The sequence below is a fragment of the Chionomys nivalis genome, chromosome 26, assembly GCF_950005125.1.
Source record: "Chionomys nivalis chromosome 26, mChiNiv1.1, whole genome shotgun sequence".
Classification (NCBI taxonomy): Eukaryota; Metazoa; Chordata; class Mammalia; order Rodentia; family Cricetidae; genus Chionomys; species Chionomys nivalis.
Genome location: NC_080111.1, coordinates 18,221,717 through 18,242,863, shown reverse-complemented (window position 1 = coordinate 18,242,863; position 21,147 = coordinate 18,221,717). Strand labels below are relative to the sequence as shown.

Genomic DNA, 21,147 nt, shown 5'->3' with positions numbered 1-21,147 from the left:
GGTGGAAGGACACACAGCCAAGTAACCAAGGACAGCGGCAGCTCGGGCTGTAACAAAGGACACATGAGGACTGGAATGTTCTGAAGTCACACGGGAAGACTTAAACTGTGCAGGGATCGTGGACTGAATGTGGTACAGGGGCAAGAATGGCAGCACACAGGGTTTCTGAACACAACCAAGATGGACCCTGGCGGTGCTCGCTGTGATGCATCGGGTGACTTTACTACAGTTTCTTCTGAACATCAATGTGCATCGCTGTGCCTGCCCTCATGCTACGCAACACAAGCACTGCCTAAAGATAAAGACCACAGCTCAGATTAGAGAGGACCATATGAAATGAACTGTTTCGTTTGACTGTGCACACAGTTTTCAAGTCCTACGAAAATAAATGGTTTAATTACAGAAAACAGATTTTAAGAAATATTGTTATTAGCATGTAAATATCAAACTAGCCTATCTCTGGACTGTAAGGGTTTAGAATGTTTGATTGAAGTCAAACTAGTATGACTGAGTTGGTGAAGTACGGTTCCATTAGCACAGGGCCTCAGTTCCATCCTAGAACCCATGTTACAGAGCTGGGCTCAGCATGCCATGCCTGTGATCGCAGCACTGGGGAGGCAGAGATAGGAGGATCCCGGGACATTCTGGCTAGCCAGAGTAGGTGAACCGGGGAGCTCCATGTTCAATGAAAGCCTGTCTCAAATGAACAAAGTGGGGATAGAGGAAGACACCCAACATCAATTCTGACCTCAACATGCACACACCCTATGTTTGTAAAATACCAGAAATTAACCCTGTATAAACATGGCGAAACTGGCAAAAACCACCACTTTTTTCATTTGAAGCTGGAAGTCGGGACTGATTAACAAAGGATAAATGATTTAGGAGAACCTCCAGACCTTTTAGGTAAACACTTTGCTCTGGCTACACTAGGACAAAAACACCTGAAACGTTTTTCTGAGACCACTGCTGTGACATACTTCACCATTCACTCCTCCCGAACTGCTTCCTCATCTCTAACTCAGCTCTTCTATGCACTGCTAATCAAGGACACGTCTCAATATACAATCATCATCCTTGACATAACTAGAACTTCCTGAAGATACAGCCAGAACTTCACACTTTATTCACAGCAGCTCCAATCACAAATCCATGACGGACACTCCTTCACCTCTGACGTGCTGGGACCTCAGGTATCTACTACCGCCCCTAGCTAGAAATACAAACTTTTAACCTAAGTTTATTCTTTATTTAACATCAAGGTATTTTATGAAAATAAAAGCAGAGTATCACTTAAACCAGAGGGAAATAAAATTATGCCATACTGGATCAGTGAGATGCCTCAGCAGATCTGATGAGCTGATACTGACCCCCAGGACTCACGTGGTGTAAGAACTAAGTCCTGAAAGCTGACGGCTGAGCTCCACGGGAACACTGTGGTCAGACACCCCAAATAATAAATACGGTAAAACTTTGTTATACACTGCCGGGTGTGGTGGCAAAAGCCTTTAATCCCAGCACTTGAGAGGCAGAGACAGGTGGATCTCTGTGAGTTCGAAGCCAGCCTGGTCTACAAAGTGAGTTCCAGGCTAGTCAGGGCTACACAGAGAAATCCTGTCCTGGAAAAACAAAAACAAAAACCTGTCATATGCATTAGTTTTACTGAACAAAGTTACCTAAGAAAAGAAAGTTTATCTTGCATAGTAAACTGGACAGAGGTGGATGTGTTTGCACACACGTTCCAATTCACAGGACAGGCTCACTCCTACTATCTGCACCTTCCTTTTCTCTATCGAACCCTCTCTGCCCACTAAACTCATGAGCCAATGTCTACTGACTTATATTTCTGGTTGTGAGCCTGGCCTTTAACAGCTGAGCCATCTCTCCAGCCTGTCTACCGATTATTAACTCCAATCCCAAGGATTTTTTCCCTCGCTGTCCCCACAGTAAATGTCTCAGAAATTACAAACTCCAGGCATTAAAACTATGGCTACTGATCTGAGTGTAGTGGGGCACAACTAAAACACCCCCGTGCCTGGGACATTTAGGACACAAAATTCAAGGCAATGCTAAAATTGTACACGTCTCTAATCCCAGCACTCAGCAGAGGCAGAAACAGACACACCTCTGAGAGTTCCAGAAAGACCAGGACAACACACTGGGACCCTGTCTCAAAATAATAATGATAGCAGCAATAAAGAAGTAAAGAATTCAAGGCAAGCTTTCACTACACAATGAGTTTGACATCACCCAGAGCTGAGACCTTGTCTCCAGCAACACACACAAAATAATATCTTCCTTCAAATTATGATGTATCTTACTTTTAAGAAAACAGTCAACAATTTTCATAGGGGACTAAAGCAACCCATCATTAATAAAATTAAGAACATCAAGATCCACTGTTATACCTTAAGGGACAATATCATCAATTCTCTTTACCTCCACTAAAAAACAAACCAAAGACAAGTCCTAAATTCTAGCATGGACCAAAACAAACAGCACAGACCAATTATCACACCTGCAGTTTAGACAGCTCAATATATACTCACCACTATATGGAAAATGATTATTTCTGCAAGACCGGAGTGCCACAGAGCTGTGGTCAATGAGCCAAAGTTTTAAAGAGAAAACCTACATTTCCTGGCAAACTACCACCTTCTGAAAAAAAATTATTTTTTTTTTGTTGCAACTCTACTGAAATCACTTTTAGAAGTTTGCCAGTAATCTCAAGAGGCACCAAAGCTCAATACTGAGCTAAAAAATTTGCAACAACAACAAATAAGAAGCAGATGCAATCATAACCATTATGATTGATTTCATGTCATTTTTTTCCTGTTTTAGAACTTATTATTTGCCATCCCTGGCTTTTAATTCCATTGCTACTGCCAGTGACTATAAACCACTGTCTGGGAGACAGATGCACTCACTCACACCTGTCTTCTCCACAGTGCTAGTATCTTCTCACGTGGGGATCACACTCACAGCTAATGAACTGGCCTCCTCCTAATCACATCTATACCACACTCATGTAAGCTACATATAGAGCCTGTAGAACTGGAGAGAATAAAATGCTATTTAAAATTTGGTCTTTGTTATTTAATCATATTGATTTGAAATTGATTGTAAAAAATGAAGTGGAGTAGTTTGCCTCAACTTGTGCTTCCATCCAATCTAACCAGACTGAACATTCTTCGCATCTAAGACCCGAGGAAATAAGTGTACACTCAGGGTGCTGTGGCCACAGTCGTCTTGTCTTAAATAACATTCCTGAGCCAAGGTTTTTGTTTTGTTTTTCAAGACAGGGTCTCTCTGTGTAACAGCCCTGGCTGTCCTGGACCTCGCTCTGTAGACCCGGCTGGCCTCAAACTTAACAGAGATCCACCTGCATCTGCCTCCCAAGTGCTGAGATTAAAGGCGTGCATCACCACCATGCCAGGCTCTGAACAAAGTTAATTCACTTCTTTATTACCCACAATCTCATCAGGCAAAGCTTTTATTTCAACTTCAGCTTCTCAAAAAAAACCCTGATTCCTGCCCGGGGGCAGGTGACGAGCGGGACACCTGGCGCACATCTACTTTCCAGCTGAGGACACTCAGTGGTACAGCACTTATCTACACGCAGGAGGCCAAGGTTCAATTCCCAGCAGCATACAAATAAACCTCATCCTGTTTCCTCTGGCCTGCTCACCAGCCTACTTCCGATTCGTCTCCTAATCTTTCCACCTCATGGGCCAGGCCCCACTAGCCTTCTGTTTCTCAAACATGCACATCTGCTCCCTCCTCAACAACACCAGCTGTCCATCAAAATCTGCTTCTCAGGACTGAGACACTGAAGTCATGTGACAAAGGGGCGAGACAGTACTTACATATAAAATCCCTGCCAAAGAATCCAGAGCGATTCAAAATATAACCACACACAGAACTATGGCCAAAAGATTCCAAATAAAAGCAGCAGAAAGAAAGGTGTGTGCAGAGTAGCCCAGGAGAACAAAGCCCGGAAGCACAAGTTTCCCACAGTTCTTTCCTAATGACGTCAAAAGGACCCATGAATTCCTGAAGCAATCAACTGTGACAACCTTCATAAAAAGTGGTCTACGGAGGAACTCACGAGTAGAGAGTGGCGCCCAGGATTCACTGTCCAGCCACGAGGGCAGTCTTTGGGGTAGCACATCCCAACCGTCTAAACTCCTACAGGAAGGCAGGTGTTCAACAACTGACACAGTGAAGCACTCTTAACAAGGGAATCCTTCTAAAAACCCAAGTTCCCAGATATCAGCTAAGACTCAACCAAACAAAGCAGATCTTCCTAAGAGCAATTCCAGTTCCACTAATAACTCTTTCCTCCACACAAGTATAAAGTGAAAATGCACAATTTCTCTCCTTCAAAGTCCTTCTCATCTTACATACATGTCAGCAGGGTAAATCACCTGACTAAAAGATACTTTAGGTTTCACAAAGATCTAAGCGAGATACTAGGACACACCAGTTTATATACATACCCATGAATTATGGGCTCAAGAACCTAACATGTGTCAAGACAGCATTCTGACAAGTGGCCCACTGCTTTCCCATGAACAGACCTAGAAATCACTGTTTCTATACTTTTCTCTCCTGCTATTGTTTCTAATTATAAATTTTTGAATTTTTCCAAATCAGGCCCTCCAAAGAAAATGATCACTAATCTATATTTCTCTCATTATTGGGAAGGCTGGTAGTTTGTTCCCCCGTATTCAATAATTATTTATCTTCTTTTCTTAATTATCATGCTATATACCTAAGTTTCTACCTTCTTAATGCTGCAACCCTTTAATACAGCTCCTCACGTTGTGGAGACCCCAACCATAAAACTAGTTTCATTGCTGCTTCATAACTGCAATTTTGTTGTTATGAGTCATATCATAATATCTGATACAATCCCCGTGAAAGGGTCATGCGACCCCCAAAGGAGTTTTGACCCAGGGTTGACATCCACTGTATTAGAGTGTTTTGGTTTTGGGGGTGGCAGTTTTGATATTTAGAAGACACTTATCTTTTTGGATAGTAATCTTCCATCTGTTTTATCTTAAAATTACTGAAGTCTCTGCATCACCTCTTGTAATACAGATGTGCATCTGAGGTGAGAGGACCACTTACAGCGGAGCAGGCTCTCCTTCCACATGGGCTCTGAACAGCTGACAGCCCACCTACACAAGGCCAAATAAGACTTACTCATGATTCCAGAAACCAGAACAAAATAAAATGTTGAAAAAAAAAAAAATAAAGACAATTTCTTACTAAGTTGCAAAGGGTGGTCCTGAAGTTGCACACACACACACACTGCTATGTGTATATGATTGTGATAACAGGGAATAGTAGGGGAGAAGTTAGTATTCAGTCACAAAAAGCGCCCCTTCCCAGGCTCATCTGTTAAAACCCGAGTCTCCGCTGGTGCTGCTGTTTGGAGATGACCTTAGGATGTGGAGCCTTGCTGGAAACAAACTGTAAGGGCTTATAGCCCACTTGGAGTTCACCTTCTGCTTCCCACGTATCTAGGTGCAATGAACTCTAGCTTCCTGAGCTACTGCCATGCCCTCCCTGCCATTACAGACATCTAACCTTCTAACCTTCAATTGCTCATTCATGTTGTTCACAGGGGTATTACAACATATAGGTCAATCACTTTAAAATGTGAAAAAAATACAAATGACAGAAAAGAGAAAATATTAGTAACATAATATACTCAGTGGAAAATCAAAATGCAAAAGTGGAAGATAAAAGAGAACAATAAAAATATAAAACATAAATGTAGCAGACACTGCTGTAAATTATTTGAATGTCAATAGAAAATGCATCAATTAAAAGACATAATGAGAACAGAGGAGAAACAAGACAATTACACACTGACCATAGAAATCCACTTTAGTAAGAAGGCATTACAGATTAAAGGTGAATGGGGGCTGGGACTATGAGCAGTGACACATACAGACATCTCTGCATTCAGGAAACAGGCTAGTTCCTGAATCAAAAAGGAGGGAAAAGTAAATGCATACAGAAGATTTATCATTCTAAGATGAGTCAAGAAAATAATCACTAATTTTGGAGAGAGTGGACTTTACAGCAAGCTAAATGATGGAGACTAAAGGGGTTATCACAAAACAACAAAGGAGTCAATCCTCCAAGAAGATAAACAATCTATGTATATCTAACACTAATTCAGCACAATAAGATGTATCAATCTATGTATATCTAACACTAATTCAGTATAATAAGATGTATTAATCTATGTATACGTCTAACACTCATTCAGTACAACACATACTGGGGAACTGACAGACACAGAAGCTGGAGACCTCCCCTGCTTGTGGGCAGAAAATCAGTAAGGACAAACTGAAATCCACACCACCATCAATCGACTAGATATAACACTCTGCAAAATACACGCTCCCCTCAAGTGCAAAGGACCCTGACCAAGACAGACCATGTACTAGAGCATAAATATGGGCCACAATAATATAAAACTGAACAAATTTACAAGAAAAGAAATTATATAGTGTTTGTTATTAAACTGAAATCAGTAACGGCAATTCTTGGCGACTAGACAGCACATTTCTACGAAATCCACGTGGGCTAGGGGTGAGCCCAGTGCTACCACTCAGTACCAGCTCTCGTCTAGGAGAGACCGGGTCCTGGGTTCAATCTCCACAGTAAGCAAATAAATAATGAAACCTCAAGAGAAAACTTACTCTGAACTGGTCAGGTGGTACCATATGCCTGCAATCCTAGCACAAGGGAGGCCCAGGCGGATTTCCACTCCTAGGCTGAACTAGCCACCTTTCCATAGTTCATCATTTCATGTGCTAGCTCGGGAACTGCTAGGATCCTCCTTCCCTTTTACTTCTCTGATGCTAAAGACCAAATCCAGGGCTTCACGGATGTAGGTAAACCATTCCAACAAAGAACTAAACCTAAACCCTAGACATTTCCTTCAAAATGAACAAGTAAAAAGCCCACCACTTCAAAGGGGTAAATGACGTAAGCGGACTTTTCAAGCCAAATTCATGTTTTTCATGCACACACACACGCGTTCACCACAAGCTTAACAGCTTTCAATGTTTAATAAACATTTTGCACTTTCTACGTCACTATCTCTGTAAAACTAGATTTTATTTCCATCACAGTAAGATAAAAAATTCTATGAAGCCAAACTTTAGTGAGATCTGAAAAATGATGCCATTTTTCTCGTCATTAATTTTTTTTTACATCAAAGAGCTATCTCTTGCAGAAAATTTATATATTGTCTTGATTATTTTGAAATGAAGATTTCTCCGTTTCAATTTATTAACCTGTCTTAATTCCACATCACAAAAAGGGAATGATTTTATCAGTTTATGAAGTACGACTATGGACAATGTTGTAGAATATTTTTATGAGAAGGTAGATGACTCAAGGTTACTTTAGTTCCGAGCCTATTAATTCAAAATATAAAAGTTTCATAGTAACTACTAGTGTGCAATTAGAGATCAATGGGGGGTTGGATAGAAAGAAAACACGTAAGTGTGAAGGTGATCCCCAAATTACCCCTCTGTAATGGGCGGCAGACGAACCTGCTTTCTTTTGAAACAGGGTTCCGTCCTGTAGCCTTGGCTGGCCTGGAACTTGCTAAGTAGACCTCAAGCTCACAGAGATCGGCCTGCCTCTGTTTCCCAAGTGCCACCACGCCCACCTCTCTTTCTTTAGCATACTACCAAGGTTAAACGCCAGGCACTACATTTGTGGGGTAACTTCATTCCTCCATGTCCTGGTCATGAGGCAGCTCATGAGATTCTCAGCCATGACGCACTGCTTTGATGTATACCCGAGAAAGCCACGTGACCAACCTTCATGAACTGGAACCTCTCAAACCAGGCCAAACACACCTTCTTACCAATCCTGAGAGCACAGGCCTCTTTCCCCAGATCCCAGCCAAGTCAAAGGGCAGCACGAGCAGTTTAGCAGGACCCCGTATCAAAAACAAGGGTGCCGGAGAGATGGCTCATGTCCTAGCACCCACACGGCAGGTCGCAGCCCTCTGAGGGCTCTCTAGGCATACACAGAGTGCACAAGTATAAATGTAAGCAAACACTCATATACGTAAAACAACAACACTGACTTAAAATGTACTGCAAAAATAGTAAATGCAAAAACAAAATACCATTTTTCTGTTCTAAGAGGTGACAACCTCAAGTATTTATTTGTTCCAGTAACAAAGGTGACTAAAAGATGGCTGGAACCTTGAACAGTGTTTCCGGGTTTGGTTTTGAAAACCATCTTGTCTTACACTGCACACTTGTTAGGTGCCTTCCTCCCTGGCAAACACCTCTCTGCTCAGAAGTTTCCCCACACACAGGAACAGGCTCTCACACACACCTCACGGCCAAGTTGCCTCTTAGTAACCCGAAAGCGAGATGTAACAATTCTAGTCATTCCGAGCTTTCCCTCACGCTCCAAACACACTAGTTAGTTACTGTATGGTGTAGGGGCGCCTTTATTAGGCAGAAATGGGCAAAACAGAGGAGTGCAGAGAAGCCAAGCCAAGTACAAACAGCCCCACTACGTCAGACAGACATGGGAAGAGTCTTCTCCTTTAATCTTAACCTAGTATGGTGTAGGCTGTTACCATCAAACAAAAGGTTTTCTGTGACTGAGGAAAGCAAGTGTTAGCCTAGGCAGCGCAGTGTCAAGGACAGCATCTCTTTTCATTCCGTGTCTTGAGTTAGACCCAGCCTGTCGCCTTTCAAGACCCATTAACCTTAATTTCCAGTTTCACTTTTTTTTAAAAAAAAAAAAATAATTTATTTAACTTTATTTTTTGTGCACTGGTGTGAAGGTGTCTGTGAGCTGCCATGTGGGTGCTGGGAACTGAACCCGGGTCCTCTAGAAGAGCTGAGCCACCTGTCCAGTCCCAGTTTCAGGATTCTTTAATATCAGAGTCTATGATTCCAGAGTAAAACCACCCTGCACAAAAGTCGGGGAGACAAGATCTAGAAACGCCCTTTACATCTGAAGCTCGGGATGTGTAATTCCTTTTCTGTCTTGCTCTGTTCTCAGCACAAATGCAACCTTAAAACCTACACTAAGGACATTTTTAAATGTAATTTATTTGTAGCGTGTGAAGGTAGAGAAGGGACTCAGCAATCCACAGGAGTAAGTCAGTGGCCTCGGGACCCTTTCCCGCATTCAGGCTCCTGCCCTGACTCCCCTGGATGACAGACTACAGACTATAAAATGATATAACCCTTTTCTCCTCAAGTTACTTTTGGTCATGGTGTTTTATTAGAACTGGAAACTCTAACTAAAGCAGCCCAACAGTAGTTATCACTGGCTTATCATGGAAGGTCCTGGAATGAATCCCCAGCACCAAAAAGAAGAAAAAAAAGCAAAAACCAAGATTTTTTTTTTAACGTGTTTTTTCTTACAGTGCTGGAAGGGATCCAGCCCAGGCCTTAAAGATGCTACCCGAGCACTTTCCTACTGAACTCATCCCCAACCCACAAGTAAGGAAATAATTAACAACTGGGAAGAGGAACAGAACAGCACGTATCTGAATTAATGTGAAATTATCAGATTTAAGAAGATTATTTACTAAAATGGAGTGGCGGTTCATGTCTGTAATACCAATACTCAGAACACCAAGGCAGCTACAGCAAGCTCCAGGGCAGCCTGTGCTACGTACTGGGTCGCTGTTTCAAAAAATATTCAAAGCAGTAGTGACCATATGGCCAGAACTCAATTTTGAAAGGTCCCATTCTATGACCAAACAAATAATAGGACAGAAAAATATTCTTTTGTCTAACATTCAAAAACAAAGATCAAGTTAATGTCATCTGTCATTAGAAAGCAGCTTACTGTATACAACATAACCCCATCCCTCCACATCTCTGGAGTGTTGTTGGTTGTCTTGACAAGCTCTTCCAGAATCAGCTTAGAGTTGGCAAGATGGCTCGGGGGTAAGGGAGTTTCCTGCTGAGCCTGACAACACACATGACAGAAGGAGACAGACTCCAAAAACTCATCTTCTGACCACGACAGGCATGTCCCTCCCCACAGTAGAATTTTTAAAGAAATTTCAAAAAGAAGAATCAGATTAAATATGTTATATTACTGAACTTCTCAGGCACACGTATGCTTTTCCTATCTCTCTTCTAAATTAAAATATACTTTTATTGGCACGACACAGTATCTTCGATGTCCACTAACGACATTGTAAGAACTATTTAGACACTCTACATACACATATCTTGGTCTCCCCAAGCATCATATCCTCAGCTTCTTTAGATACCGCCAGTGTCCATTGTACACACGGTGCCCATAACATGGTGGGCACTCATAAATCTCAGCAAGTATTTTCTTGTATAACTAAGAATATGACAGAGACCACAGATGAAAAGGACAAATCTATGACTACCCTTAGTGCCTACCAGGGTAGTCACATCTGAAAAGAAGCTGTTACAGGAAATGCATCAAGACTTAACAGGATCCCCACCTCGCACTCCAAAGCCACGGCTGCGTCTATGTCCACCACTGTCGGTAAGTACATAAATCTAAGAAAATGTAACCACTGCAGAATAGGAAACATGCTGAAAGAACTCAGCTCCTTTGAGGAAGAGTGGTGGTTCAGAACAGGTGCATCACTGCGCTTATCTTAGGACTTTTTCAGTTCAAACCTAATCAAACCTTTTTTCTTTTTTGAGACAGGGTTCCTTTGTGTAGCTCCAGGTGACCTGGATGGAACTCACACTGTAGCTCAGGCTGCCCTTGAACTCAGAGATCTGCCTGCCTCTGCCTTCCAAGGGCTGGAATTAAAGTTGTAAGCCACCACCACCTGGAAAAATGTCTCTTTTCTATGTAGTATTAAAAATCCAATTTTACAGTGGAAAACAAGTACTTTCAGATCAGTTACATTAATGTATTTATTCCAGAAAAGCAGAAATTAAGTACACGTTCTATACTTTAGGTAAATAGTGAAATCATTCTAAACTCTTAATTGTACGAGTGTGGTGATTTGATTTTGTAATGACAGCACAGAAGAGGCTGAGGTAGGTCTGCTCCAAGTTCGAGGCCAGTTTAGACTACAAGCAAACAAAATTAGTTATTTCTCTCTTTATTAATTATATATATGTGACAAGGTCTCTCTCTACGTAGTCCTGGCTGTCCTGGAGCTCTCTCTGTTGATCATGCTGGCACTGAGCTATGAGATTCTCCTGTCTCTGCCTCCCAAGTGCTGGGATTAAAGGCGTGTGCCACCACACCCAGCCTCAAAATTTTAATTTTTTTGATCTTCAAAATTCCAGTCTGTAAGAGGCAAACTTATGATTTCTAAGAGGGTAAGAAGTATGCCCAACAGTACACCACAGATATGCAAGATTTCATTTATTTGATAAGAGCATTCAAGGATGAGAAATAACATTTCAGAAAGAAGAACCACAAACCACCAAGTACAGAGAGGTAGTGGGAGACTCTGAGGCGGCTTTGGAAGGTCAAGCCTCTAAGCTAGGAAAAAGCGCTTTGCAGACAAAGCTCAGTAGTGTGTACCCTGAAGGCCCTTGCTTCAGTCCCTGGAGAGGAAGAGGAGAGGGGAAAGCGAAGAAAGGAAGGACGAGAAGGAGAGAGGAGAAAATGAGGGTGGAGAGGTGATAAAAATGAACCATGCGTCCAGTGGGTCTCACAGAGACGTGCTGAAAGAAACCATACAACCGGGAAGGAAGAGGTTAAATGTCTGACTCCTGATCTTACTAGCATGGTTCCCTTTAGTGTAAAGATGCCAATTTCTGGAAAGCGAGTATGACCTATGGGATGGAGACGGCAAGCACCACTCTGTAATTGCTTCCCACACACCCACCATCACGGCAACACGGTCACCTAGACTTTATCAATTAAATTCAAAACCAGAAGCTTAAGTTGGGTGTTTACTAAAAAGTACATTATTTACGGGGTGTGCCCCACCTAGATGAGCCTGGATATCTAAGTATTCTAAGCAGTACTCACAGAAACAGAGGACAGAATTATTCAGGTTTTTGCACAAGAAACTGCAAATAACAAACCACACTTTAAAAAAATTTAAAGGTTTTACTCCAGTCTAGCATTCTTTTTAAAATAGAGAAAAAATTACCAATCCATTTCCGTGAACGTCAGTCAGTGTGAACACATGTGAACATAGGTCCTGTGGAGTCCACAGGAGGGTCCTTGGGAACTAGATTTATTAGACAGTTGTGAGACAACAGATGTGGGTGCTGGGAACTGAACCTGGGTCATCTGTAAGAGCAGCACGAATTCCCTCTCCACACATGTATGTGTGTGTGCACGCCACAGTGCTCGAGTGGGGTCCGCTCTGCCCTTCCACCACGTGCACTCAAGGGGCTGAGCACAGGTCCTGAGGTGAGCAGCCAAGAGCCTTTCCCCATAAAGCCATCTCCCTGACAATTCTGTTTTCTCTCCCGGCGATTGCTCAAAGTACTACCACACTGTGTAACCCGGCAGTGCATAGGAGAGGGGAAAACAGCTCTCACAGTAGTCTAAGACTACTATGGACTTTTTGAAGAATTCACCTGATAAATAAATCTTTGTCTTAATAGCAGTAAACCTGACTACAATTTCTACCTGTTCAATGGGCAGCAATGCTTATCCTATAGACAAGGCATAGGGGAAGATCAAGAATTAAGTGCTGTCTCTAGTCTAGGAGATTTTTCAGCTGAAGTTAGTCAGAAATGTAAATGTTTATAAACTTAAAGGAAATGAGTGGTATAGAAACATGTGTTTAATGTATGAAAAATTAAATTTATCTGAATGTTAATGTCTATTTCATCTAAATTTCAAATACTGAAAAAAAGCCAGTTATATTCTAAAAATATAATTACCTAGAAATCATCTAGGAAATTAACAGGTTAAGCAAATTTTTAGTGCACTGTATCAAAGATCTGGGAAATTAAAAGGTTCACTGCCACTTTTGAAATTTAAAATTTAAGTATGCCTGGCTGAACATAGAGGATGGGCAAGAAAGCAATAATTAAATTAGTGACACTAAGCATTGAGATTAGCTCAATTTTAGGATATTTAATTATAATATTAAAACATTTCCTATCTCTGGTTTTCAAAAACCAGTTATATATACAAAATTCTTCAAGCTAACCCAAGATGCTATTTCATACATGAAAGACAACAACAATCAGAAAGAGACAGCAAAACTGGACACCACATATGTTCCATCATTATTTGGGTGTTAGAAGAAACTCAACCAGCTCAACAATCCCGACAGTTCTCAGCTGAGTATCTACGAGAACTGAAAGCATGCGCCCATGCACTCACACGTTCATAGCAGCACTGCTATCCCGGTGGCCATAGGGGGACAAGTAAATACCAGTCAACAGACCAAGGAATGGAGAACATGTATTCTCCACATACAAGATTATAATTCAGTCATTAAAAAAAGTACTATCAGTCCACACTGCAACATGAATGAACCCTGAAAACGTCAGCCTAGTGTAGCGGCAAACTGTAATCCCAGTACTGGGAAGGAAGACTGAAGCCAGCCAGCGCCCGGCCAGCAAGGACCACACAGCAATATCCTAACTCGAAGAAACCAAATCAACAAAAACAGAACAAACCAGGTGAAACAAAACATTATGGGAAGACAGTCATAAAACAGACACTCCAATTCTATTTACACCGACTGTCCGGTCAGGTAAACCCCCGGGGACAGAAGGGGACTCCTGAAGGCTGCCACTAGGAGTGGCCACGAAAACGCTCTGTATTGATGGTGACGACGGCTGTCCAACTCTGTGGCTACACTAAAAACTATCAACTGCATACTCTGAATAAACTTAATGGTTGGCAATTCTATCGCTATAAAGCTACTGCTAACTTTAACAGAGTCTGAAGCCCAAGATCTCCGCACACCTTTAGTCTCCTCCCTTTTCAAATACAAGCACCAAATCTCAAGATTTCAGGGTTTTACCTAAGTGTACTTAAAAGAAAATAAATGCATAGATAATAATAGTAGGAAAAACATTCTCTCTCAAAGCCTGGTCTTTTTGTAGATTCTACCATCTAGTTTCAAAATGTTAAAATAAGTGGAAGAAAACTATACCTACATCTCACCTATCTTTTCTTTAAACCGTTTTAATCTGGTCTCTTCCATACTCTAGTCCCAAATTGCTTTTTCTAGATAGCACAACCCCTCTCGCCCAATGGAAAGGTGCTTTCCCTCCCCTCCCCTACCAGTCCCACTAGCACTGTGATCTGTGTCTAGTGACGGCTCCTTTCTCACGAACATTCCCAAACACTTCCCTAAAGCCGGCCACTCTTTATGCCTGTCTCAATCTGCCGTCAACCTCTTCCTCAGACTCCTATGACTCCCCATGCACACCGGACACTGCACAGGCATTTAGCATGTCCCAAACTAAATTCATCTTCTGCTCTGGAACTTTTCCTACCATCTTGTTTGATCAGTTCTACTCCTTTATCCACTGTACTAAATGGTACCTTATTGCTTGATTATATCCCCAGCTAGAAATCTTTGCGTTATAATACTATGTTCATACCTAGTAAATCATTGAGACATCTCTCTCTTCTTCCTCCACCCCCACTCTAGTATTTGGGCCTAGTTTTGAACTCCAGGACCCCCAGCCTTCTGAGTGCTGGGACCACGAGTAGGCACCACCACACTGGGCTTACGGCGCATCAATCCTCATCAAATCTGTTCAGATCAAGCCCTTCCTGCCAAGTAACTACCTTTCTTAAAACATTCCACGGCCCTCCAGAGCCTATTTTCTCTGAGTGAGGTAAGGCTCACCGAATCTCAGAGAGCAGGCTGAGGAGGTGTGGTGTGGGGAGAGGAAGGAAAGCCACAGGAATGCTAAGCTAGCACATTCGCTTTCTCGGTAATCTCACTTTCCCTGTGGCCCTAAAAGGTATTTCCAACCTGCAGCCTTCCACATACATCCCAAACTGCAAACTCATTTAACATACTAAGGTTTTTCTGGAGCATTTTTTGTTTCGTTTTGTTAACTCAACTGCATGGTTTTCCAATGAGAATTTGTTGATGACAACTTGGTGTTACAATGTCAGAAGGCTGAATATGCCTGCAGGAGATGCAAGCGGAATCGTGTACAATCACCATTATGACCCTACAGAAAATATAAATATTAAATACAGTAAGATCCCTCATGAGGTGGTAGCCTCTCCTCACAGCCCAAACCCTACCTCAGCTTTTGTCTGACATCAGCTTTTGTCTGCACTATATATACTGGCTCTCTAGTCCACAGTGCATGGTTCAGTCAACTCCAGGGATGTTTATGGAGTAAAACCTGACTCTGGGGCTGGAGAGATGACTCAGACTGAGGCACCGGGTATTCCTCTGGGCATCAGGTATGCACATGGTACACTAACATATACATAGGCAAAATATCCATACATATAAATAACTCACTTAAATAAATAAAACTTTTAGAAAATCTGTCAAATACCAATGAGCACCACCATCTTAGTCTGAGAGCTGAGAGTAAAGATGAAGTCCGGACCTGTCACCAGCTATTTAACAACATCAGCATGTCGGGACTCACGTGCCTGGCACCGTCTGCATGGTCTTGGTGCCCATGCAAGGCCAAGCACAAACCAAACGACGAATTCCTCCTTTCCTCTGTCCACCTTGCAGACAAGGTCTCACTCTCATATAAACTAGGCTTGTCTGAAACCCCCAACCTTCCTGCCTCAGCTCCTGACTGCTAGGACCACTATGTGCCTGTTGAGGTAGAAATCTTTCTATCAGTAGTAACCAAGAAATTCACGCCAGGCGTGATGGCAAGTATTTCTGGCACTTGAGTGGTAGAGGCTAGAGAATCCAGAGTTCAAGGTCAGCCTTTGCGCAGGCAGCAAGTTCAAAGCTAGTCTAGGCTCTGTGAGATCTAGACTCAAAAACACCAGGAAGAAACGAAAAGAATTCCAAATCAAACAAGATACAATTTCTAAACCATTAAATAAAACCAAGATAATTACAATATATATACCTAAACCTTACTGACACGTCTTTTTAAAGTTGTAAATATATATAAATGCTGTATTCTCTGATCTAGTACACTTCCTGTAAAGAGATATTAGGCAATAAACAATGTAGAGGCTTTATTCATGTTAAAGTATTTAATAGAAAATACAACAGACTAAACATTCGACTATAAGCAATTGGTAAACTATAGTCACACTGTGACACAGTCACTTAATATTGCTAGAAAGTAGCTGTAATTAATAAAAGACACCAAAAATCTGAGTTTAAAAAACCCCAAAAGACAAGAATATAACTCAGGTATGGTAGGCTCATATCTTAATCTCAAAATTAATATTGGGAGGCAGGGATCAGTTTTAGGGAAGCCTGGGTCACAGTGAGCTCAGTTCCCTGTCCCTCAAGGGAAAAAAAATTCCTCAACTACCTAAAAGGCCTGTGTACTTATTGTAACATAGACATTACAAACAAACACAGGGAGAATGATGGAAACAGTCACAGTATGAATGACCAATCCACTTTCCCAAGCACAAGCATCACCATTACTGGTTACTGCTGTTAATAGTATTCTAAAATTTCCAATATTGAAACTATATTGCTTTATAATCAAACAGCTGCTATAGTCGTCTCTTTTAAGATTCAGCTCTACAATGTTAAAATTTTAAAATGGAGTTTTTAATCCACATCAGAAGATAAGAATAACAAGTCAGAGTTTATCAGGATTATCTTTGATTCTCTTTCCGTAACAGAAGACAGTTCCTTTCCAGCCTTCTAGTTCTGGTGAAAAAAAGAGCCAACCGCCAAAAGTCTTAATTATAGCTGTTGCTTATCAAGTCAGGAAATTTAAAAAAAAGCAAGCACTATAAAAGAATAGCTTTAGTCATCAAATCTCTAATGTAGAATTACCTAGCTACTTTGGTATTATGGAAGAATGGGAACAGATCTGGTCCTTGTGAAATGACACCTCCAACAGAAATCTCTGCCTCACCTCCAAAGCAAGAAGCCCAAGGCTATATCCTCTGTCTAGAAGTTCAGGGACTGGGCACCTGTCTGAGCGGCCAGCATTACCAAACAATGCTCCTTGACAGAGTATATCCAGGAACAGCCAAGGAGCAGTCAGGGACCACATGGCCCTTCCATAACCAAGGAAGGCTGAAACCATTATTTTTAAACAAATACATAAAGTAAGTTGTTCTCTTCTACTTTCCTACAGAGTAGTAAAAAGGGGACTCATCTAATTTCGTAAATGACATTCAAAAGAAACTAACACAATCAAAATTCTTGATGGTAGGAAGGGAAAATTACACTTTAACCTTTATAGATTAAAAGTCCTTTTCCCCAAAACAGTACCTAAGTAACAGAAAATGTTTAAAGGATCTACATTTCTCAGTCTTCACCATATACTAAATAAAACTTTGCTCCTACTTTCTATTTTTACAAATCTGAGAGGTGGAAATCACAAAACTCCACAATGCCATTAACACTGTGCCAACTTTAACACTAAAGTCTTATTAGACAGAAATCTCTTTAAAATATGAAAACCTTCTGTACTAAAAGTCACTTCGTCTGCACTTTTAAATAAAAACTCGCCAACGTTTAGGACCCACTCCTTTTTATAGACCTCAACCTTGTATGGCTCTTCATAACCAAATTTCAGGTTGAGATGAGTATTATTAGAAGCGCACCTTGTCCGGGAGCACATTTTTCCCTAGCTCATTTCCCAGCCCCCGCTAAGGAGCGAAGGACTTCCCAAGTCCCATTTCCTTTTCCATTCCCCAGACCTCCAGGGTTTCCAACGCCCCAGTCTTGCGCAACATCCGTAGGAGCAGCAGCCGCAACCACGGCCTCGTAAGCCGGGAAACAACCCTTAGAGGGAACATTGTCCAGCAGAAAAATAAAAGGAGCGGGGAGGGGGCAATGTAGGAAGTCGGCTGCTGGTCTCACGCCTTCGGAATGGGCACCCCCCAATTACGTGCCTAGAGCAATTTCACCTACTGGATTTTAACCCTCACCCCGACTCTAGCCTGCCTACACAAGCAGAGTGCGGAAGGGGGGGGGGGAGACGGCGGAAAAGGGGGGACGGGAAGGTTATCTCCCAGTTCAGGGCTTCAGCCCATATAGTCGCCTCCACCCCACCAGGACTATTGTTCCCAAGTTCCCCACCCCCACCCCGGATAGGAAGTGATAGTCACATCCCCTCCGGCCCCGGCAATATCCCCTAGGGTCCCGAGTGAGCTTCCTTCACGATAACCCCCCATACACCCCGACACCCCCACCCACCCCATCACACCCCCGCCAAACCTAAAGTCACGCCGGCCTCACAGACCGCCTTAACCCCGGGTCTCAGAAAAAGGAACCGGACGGGACCAACGGAGATCAGGTAGAGCACGAGATTCCGTACGGACAACGCTCTGGCAAGCGGTGGGAATCACCGTGAACTCGGAGCCGGCGTCGTCCCACCGTCCCCTCGGACCCAGGCCGGTAGCAGCAAAGGGACTCGGCGAGTGAACGCCAACACCGCCTTCGCTCCCCGCTCCGCCGGCCGCGGCCCGACGGCTCGCCCCGACCCTCCCCGGAGGGGCAGGCGGGGACGGCGGGCGTGGGCAGGCGAGCCCGCACCCCAGCCGCCGCCGCCCGGACGCCCGGCCGGGGAGACAATAGGGAGTCGCGGGCGGCGGGGCCGGAGCGGGCTGGGCCGGGCGGCCGCTCCCTCGGCTCCCGGGCCGCGGTGGGGCGGTGGCGACCTCGCCTCCCGCAAGCTCGCCGACCGCGCTGGCCGCTGGGCGCGCGCCCCGCACACAAAGCGCTGGCGCAGCCCCGGCCAGGGCCGACTCGGGGGCGAGGCGAGGGGAGCTCCGGGGGGCCGGCGACCGACACACGAGGGTGGCGGCGGCGGCGGCTCGGACGGACACTCACCATGAAGTCCCGGGCGAAGTTGTCCTCCCCATTGTGGTCCGGACTCTTCATGGCCTGCACCCGCTGGATGAACCTCCTCAGGATCTCCACTTGCTCCATCCTCCCGCCGCCTTCCCCCCGCCGGCCGCCCGCGCGCCGCAGCGCCCGCTCCGTCTTCCCCAGCTCGCTCCGGCCCGGCCCGCCCTCCCCGCCTCCCTCTCCGCCCGCCCGCCGCGCCGAGGCGGCTGCGGCGGCACCGGCCGGGCTTCCCCGCGCAACTTGAACGAGCGGCGCGGCTTCCCTCAGTCCCAGGCGAGCCGCGGGCTAGCGCCGGCCCCGGCCCCCAGCCGGCCCCATCCTTCTTCCCCGCCCTCCTCCGTCCGAGCCGCCGCCGCCTCAGGAACACGGCTCTCCGCTCGCCCTGCCCCCTTCCCGGTTCTTCCTTTTCCCCCCCACCCCCCGCCCGCAGCCGCAGCCGCCTCTCCCCGCGGGCGCGCCCCCGCCGCCACCCATACGCGCGGGCCCGAGCGGCGGCCCCGCCCCACGAGCGACGAACCAGACGCCGCCTCTCGCCTGCCGGGCCCGCCCCCCGCCCGCTCTGAGTGGCTGGGAGCCGCTTCCGGGGCGGGGCGTGTCCCTCCTGCTCTCTCTGCGGTGAGCTTGGCTTTCGGCTGGGCCGCCGGCGTCTAGAAGCGGGGCCGAGCCGACTGGGTCAGACCGTCAACTTCAGACGGGACCTGCGCGTCTCCCGTCTCCGCCCCCCCGGAGGGAAGGCGACTCCCAGAGTGCCTCAGCGCTCGCTCCCGCCGGCCACGGGCCGGGAATGCCCGGAGCCGGGTGGACAGAGGGATGCTGGGAATTGTAGTACAGTCGCCCCTTCGCCGCCCGTAGGCGCTCTCCTTACTAATAGCTTGGTGAAGGGCACCCCGGGCTTTGGCACTTGGGCTAGGAGAAGCCAATCGTTTCTTGAATGGAAAGGCGTACTCTTTGCACATCCATTTGAACCCTAATGAGCGAGAGCTCAAAATTCAGAGAGCGTCCTTCACGCCACACATGAGACAGGAACCCTGTTTGCCAAGTAGAAGATAATATTTCTTCCTACCTTTAAATCGGTACGGCTTCAGAACTGAATGGGAGACCTTCCTTCGTAGAATAGACTCTGACTCTTAACCAGAGAACATGCTGATGTAATATGTCCTTTCATAAATTAAATGATTCGCCCCAAACCCATCCCCACTCCCAGCGCGCGTTCGTGTAATGTCCAAACTAGAGCGCAGGTTCCTGCAACACACGCTGCCTGTCGACGGGACAAGAGTTTGTGGTGGTAGGTACTATTGCACAACTGAGGGATTGATCCATGGACTGACTTTGCTCACTTACATGCACAAACAACATGTTTTTTTTCACAGAGCTGGGTGCCAGGAAATTCGGCTAAGGTAGGAAATAGCAATGCAGGATCCATTTCCTGAACTAATGTTTGGCTGCACCATGAAGCTTTAGAAAGCTGAAGAGAACAAATGTGAGCGGCAATATACAATTACGTTTTAAAATAAAGTACAGAAAATAATGTACCTAACTCATATCAACTCATTTCTCTCAGAGAACTGGTCTTGCAGATGTGTCCTTCCAAATATTTCTCTATACTTTTATATATGTGTACCGGTAAAGAGAGTTTTGTTTTGGTTGGACTTTTAGAACAGTATTAGTAAGTAGGTAACCCAAACTGGCCTGGTCCTCACCAGCCTCCTACCTCAGCCTTTCAAGTGCCGGGGTTGCAGGTTACTGTCACACTGCCTGTCAACAGAAACTGTTTTGCTCTATATTAACCCCTTAGGAGCCAGGTGTGGTAAGGCAGGCTTGTGATGCCTCCAGTCAGGAGGGGAAATAGGAAGATCCCAAGTCTGAGGCCAGTTGGGGCTCCCTGCTGATATCCTGTTTCTTAAACTGAATCACTTCAAGGCGTGCTCTCATTTCTAAAATACGCTTTTGAAAAGAGTGTCTGTTGGAATTTAACCCGCTACAAAAGCTAGATTTCACTGAATGTAAGCAAAAGAATTCAGGCTTGAAGGCGGCAAAAGTAGGTAGATGGCCAGAAACGCCTTCACCTGTATTTATTTACTTTTTGGTTTCTCTGAGGCGAGGTCTCACTCTGCAACCCACGCTGGTCTTGAACCCATGGCAGTCTTCCTGCCTTAGCCTTACAGGAGTGGGGGGTACAGATCTGGGCACTGTGACCACCTGCT

The 21,147-nt window shown here is 44.6% G+C and overlaps 1 protein-coding gene across 2 annotated transcripts in view; it reads right to left on the bottom strand.

The window, feature by feature from the left end:
- Positions 1-19,205, bottom strand: part of Ptpn12 (protein tyrosine phosphatase non-receptor type 12) — a 66,752-nt gene extending 47,547 nt beyond the window's left edge. Inside the window, exon 1 of one of the 2 annotated variants that reach the window (XM_057758568.1) lies at positions 18,926-19,205. In XM_057758568.1, coding sequence (XP_057614551.1) covers positions 18,926-19,024 — 99 coding nt within the window. In that variant the 5' untranslated portion in view covers positions 19,025-19,205. The remainder of the gene's footprint in view (positions 1-18,925) is intronic. The other variant, XM_057758567.1, reaches the window with a different exon arrangement.
- Between the last annotated feature and the right edge of the window lie 1,942 nt (positions 19,206-21,147).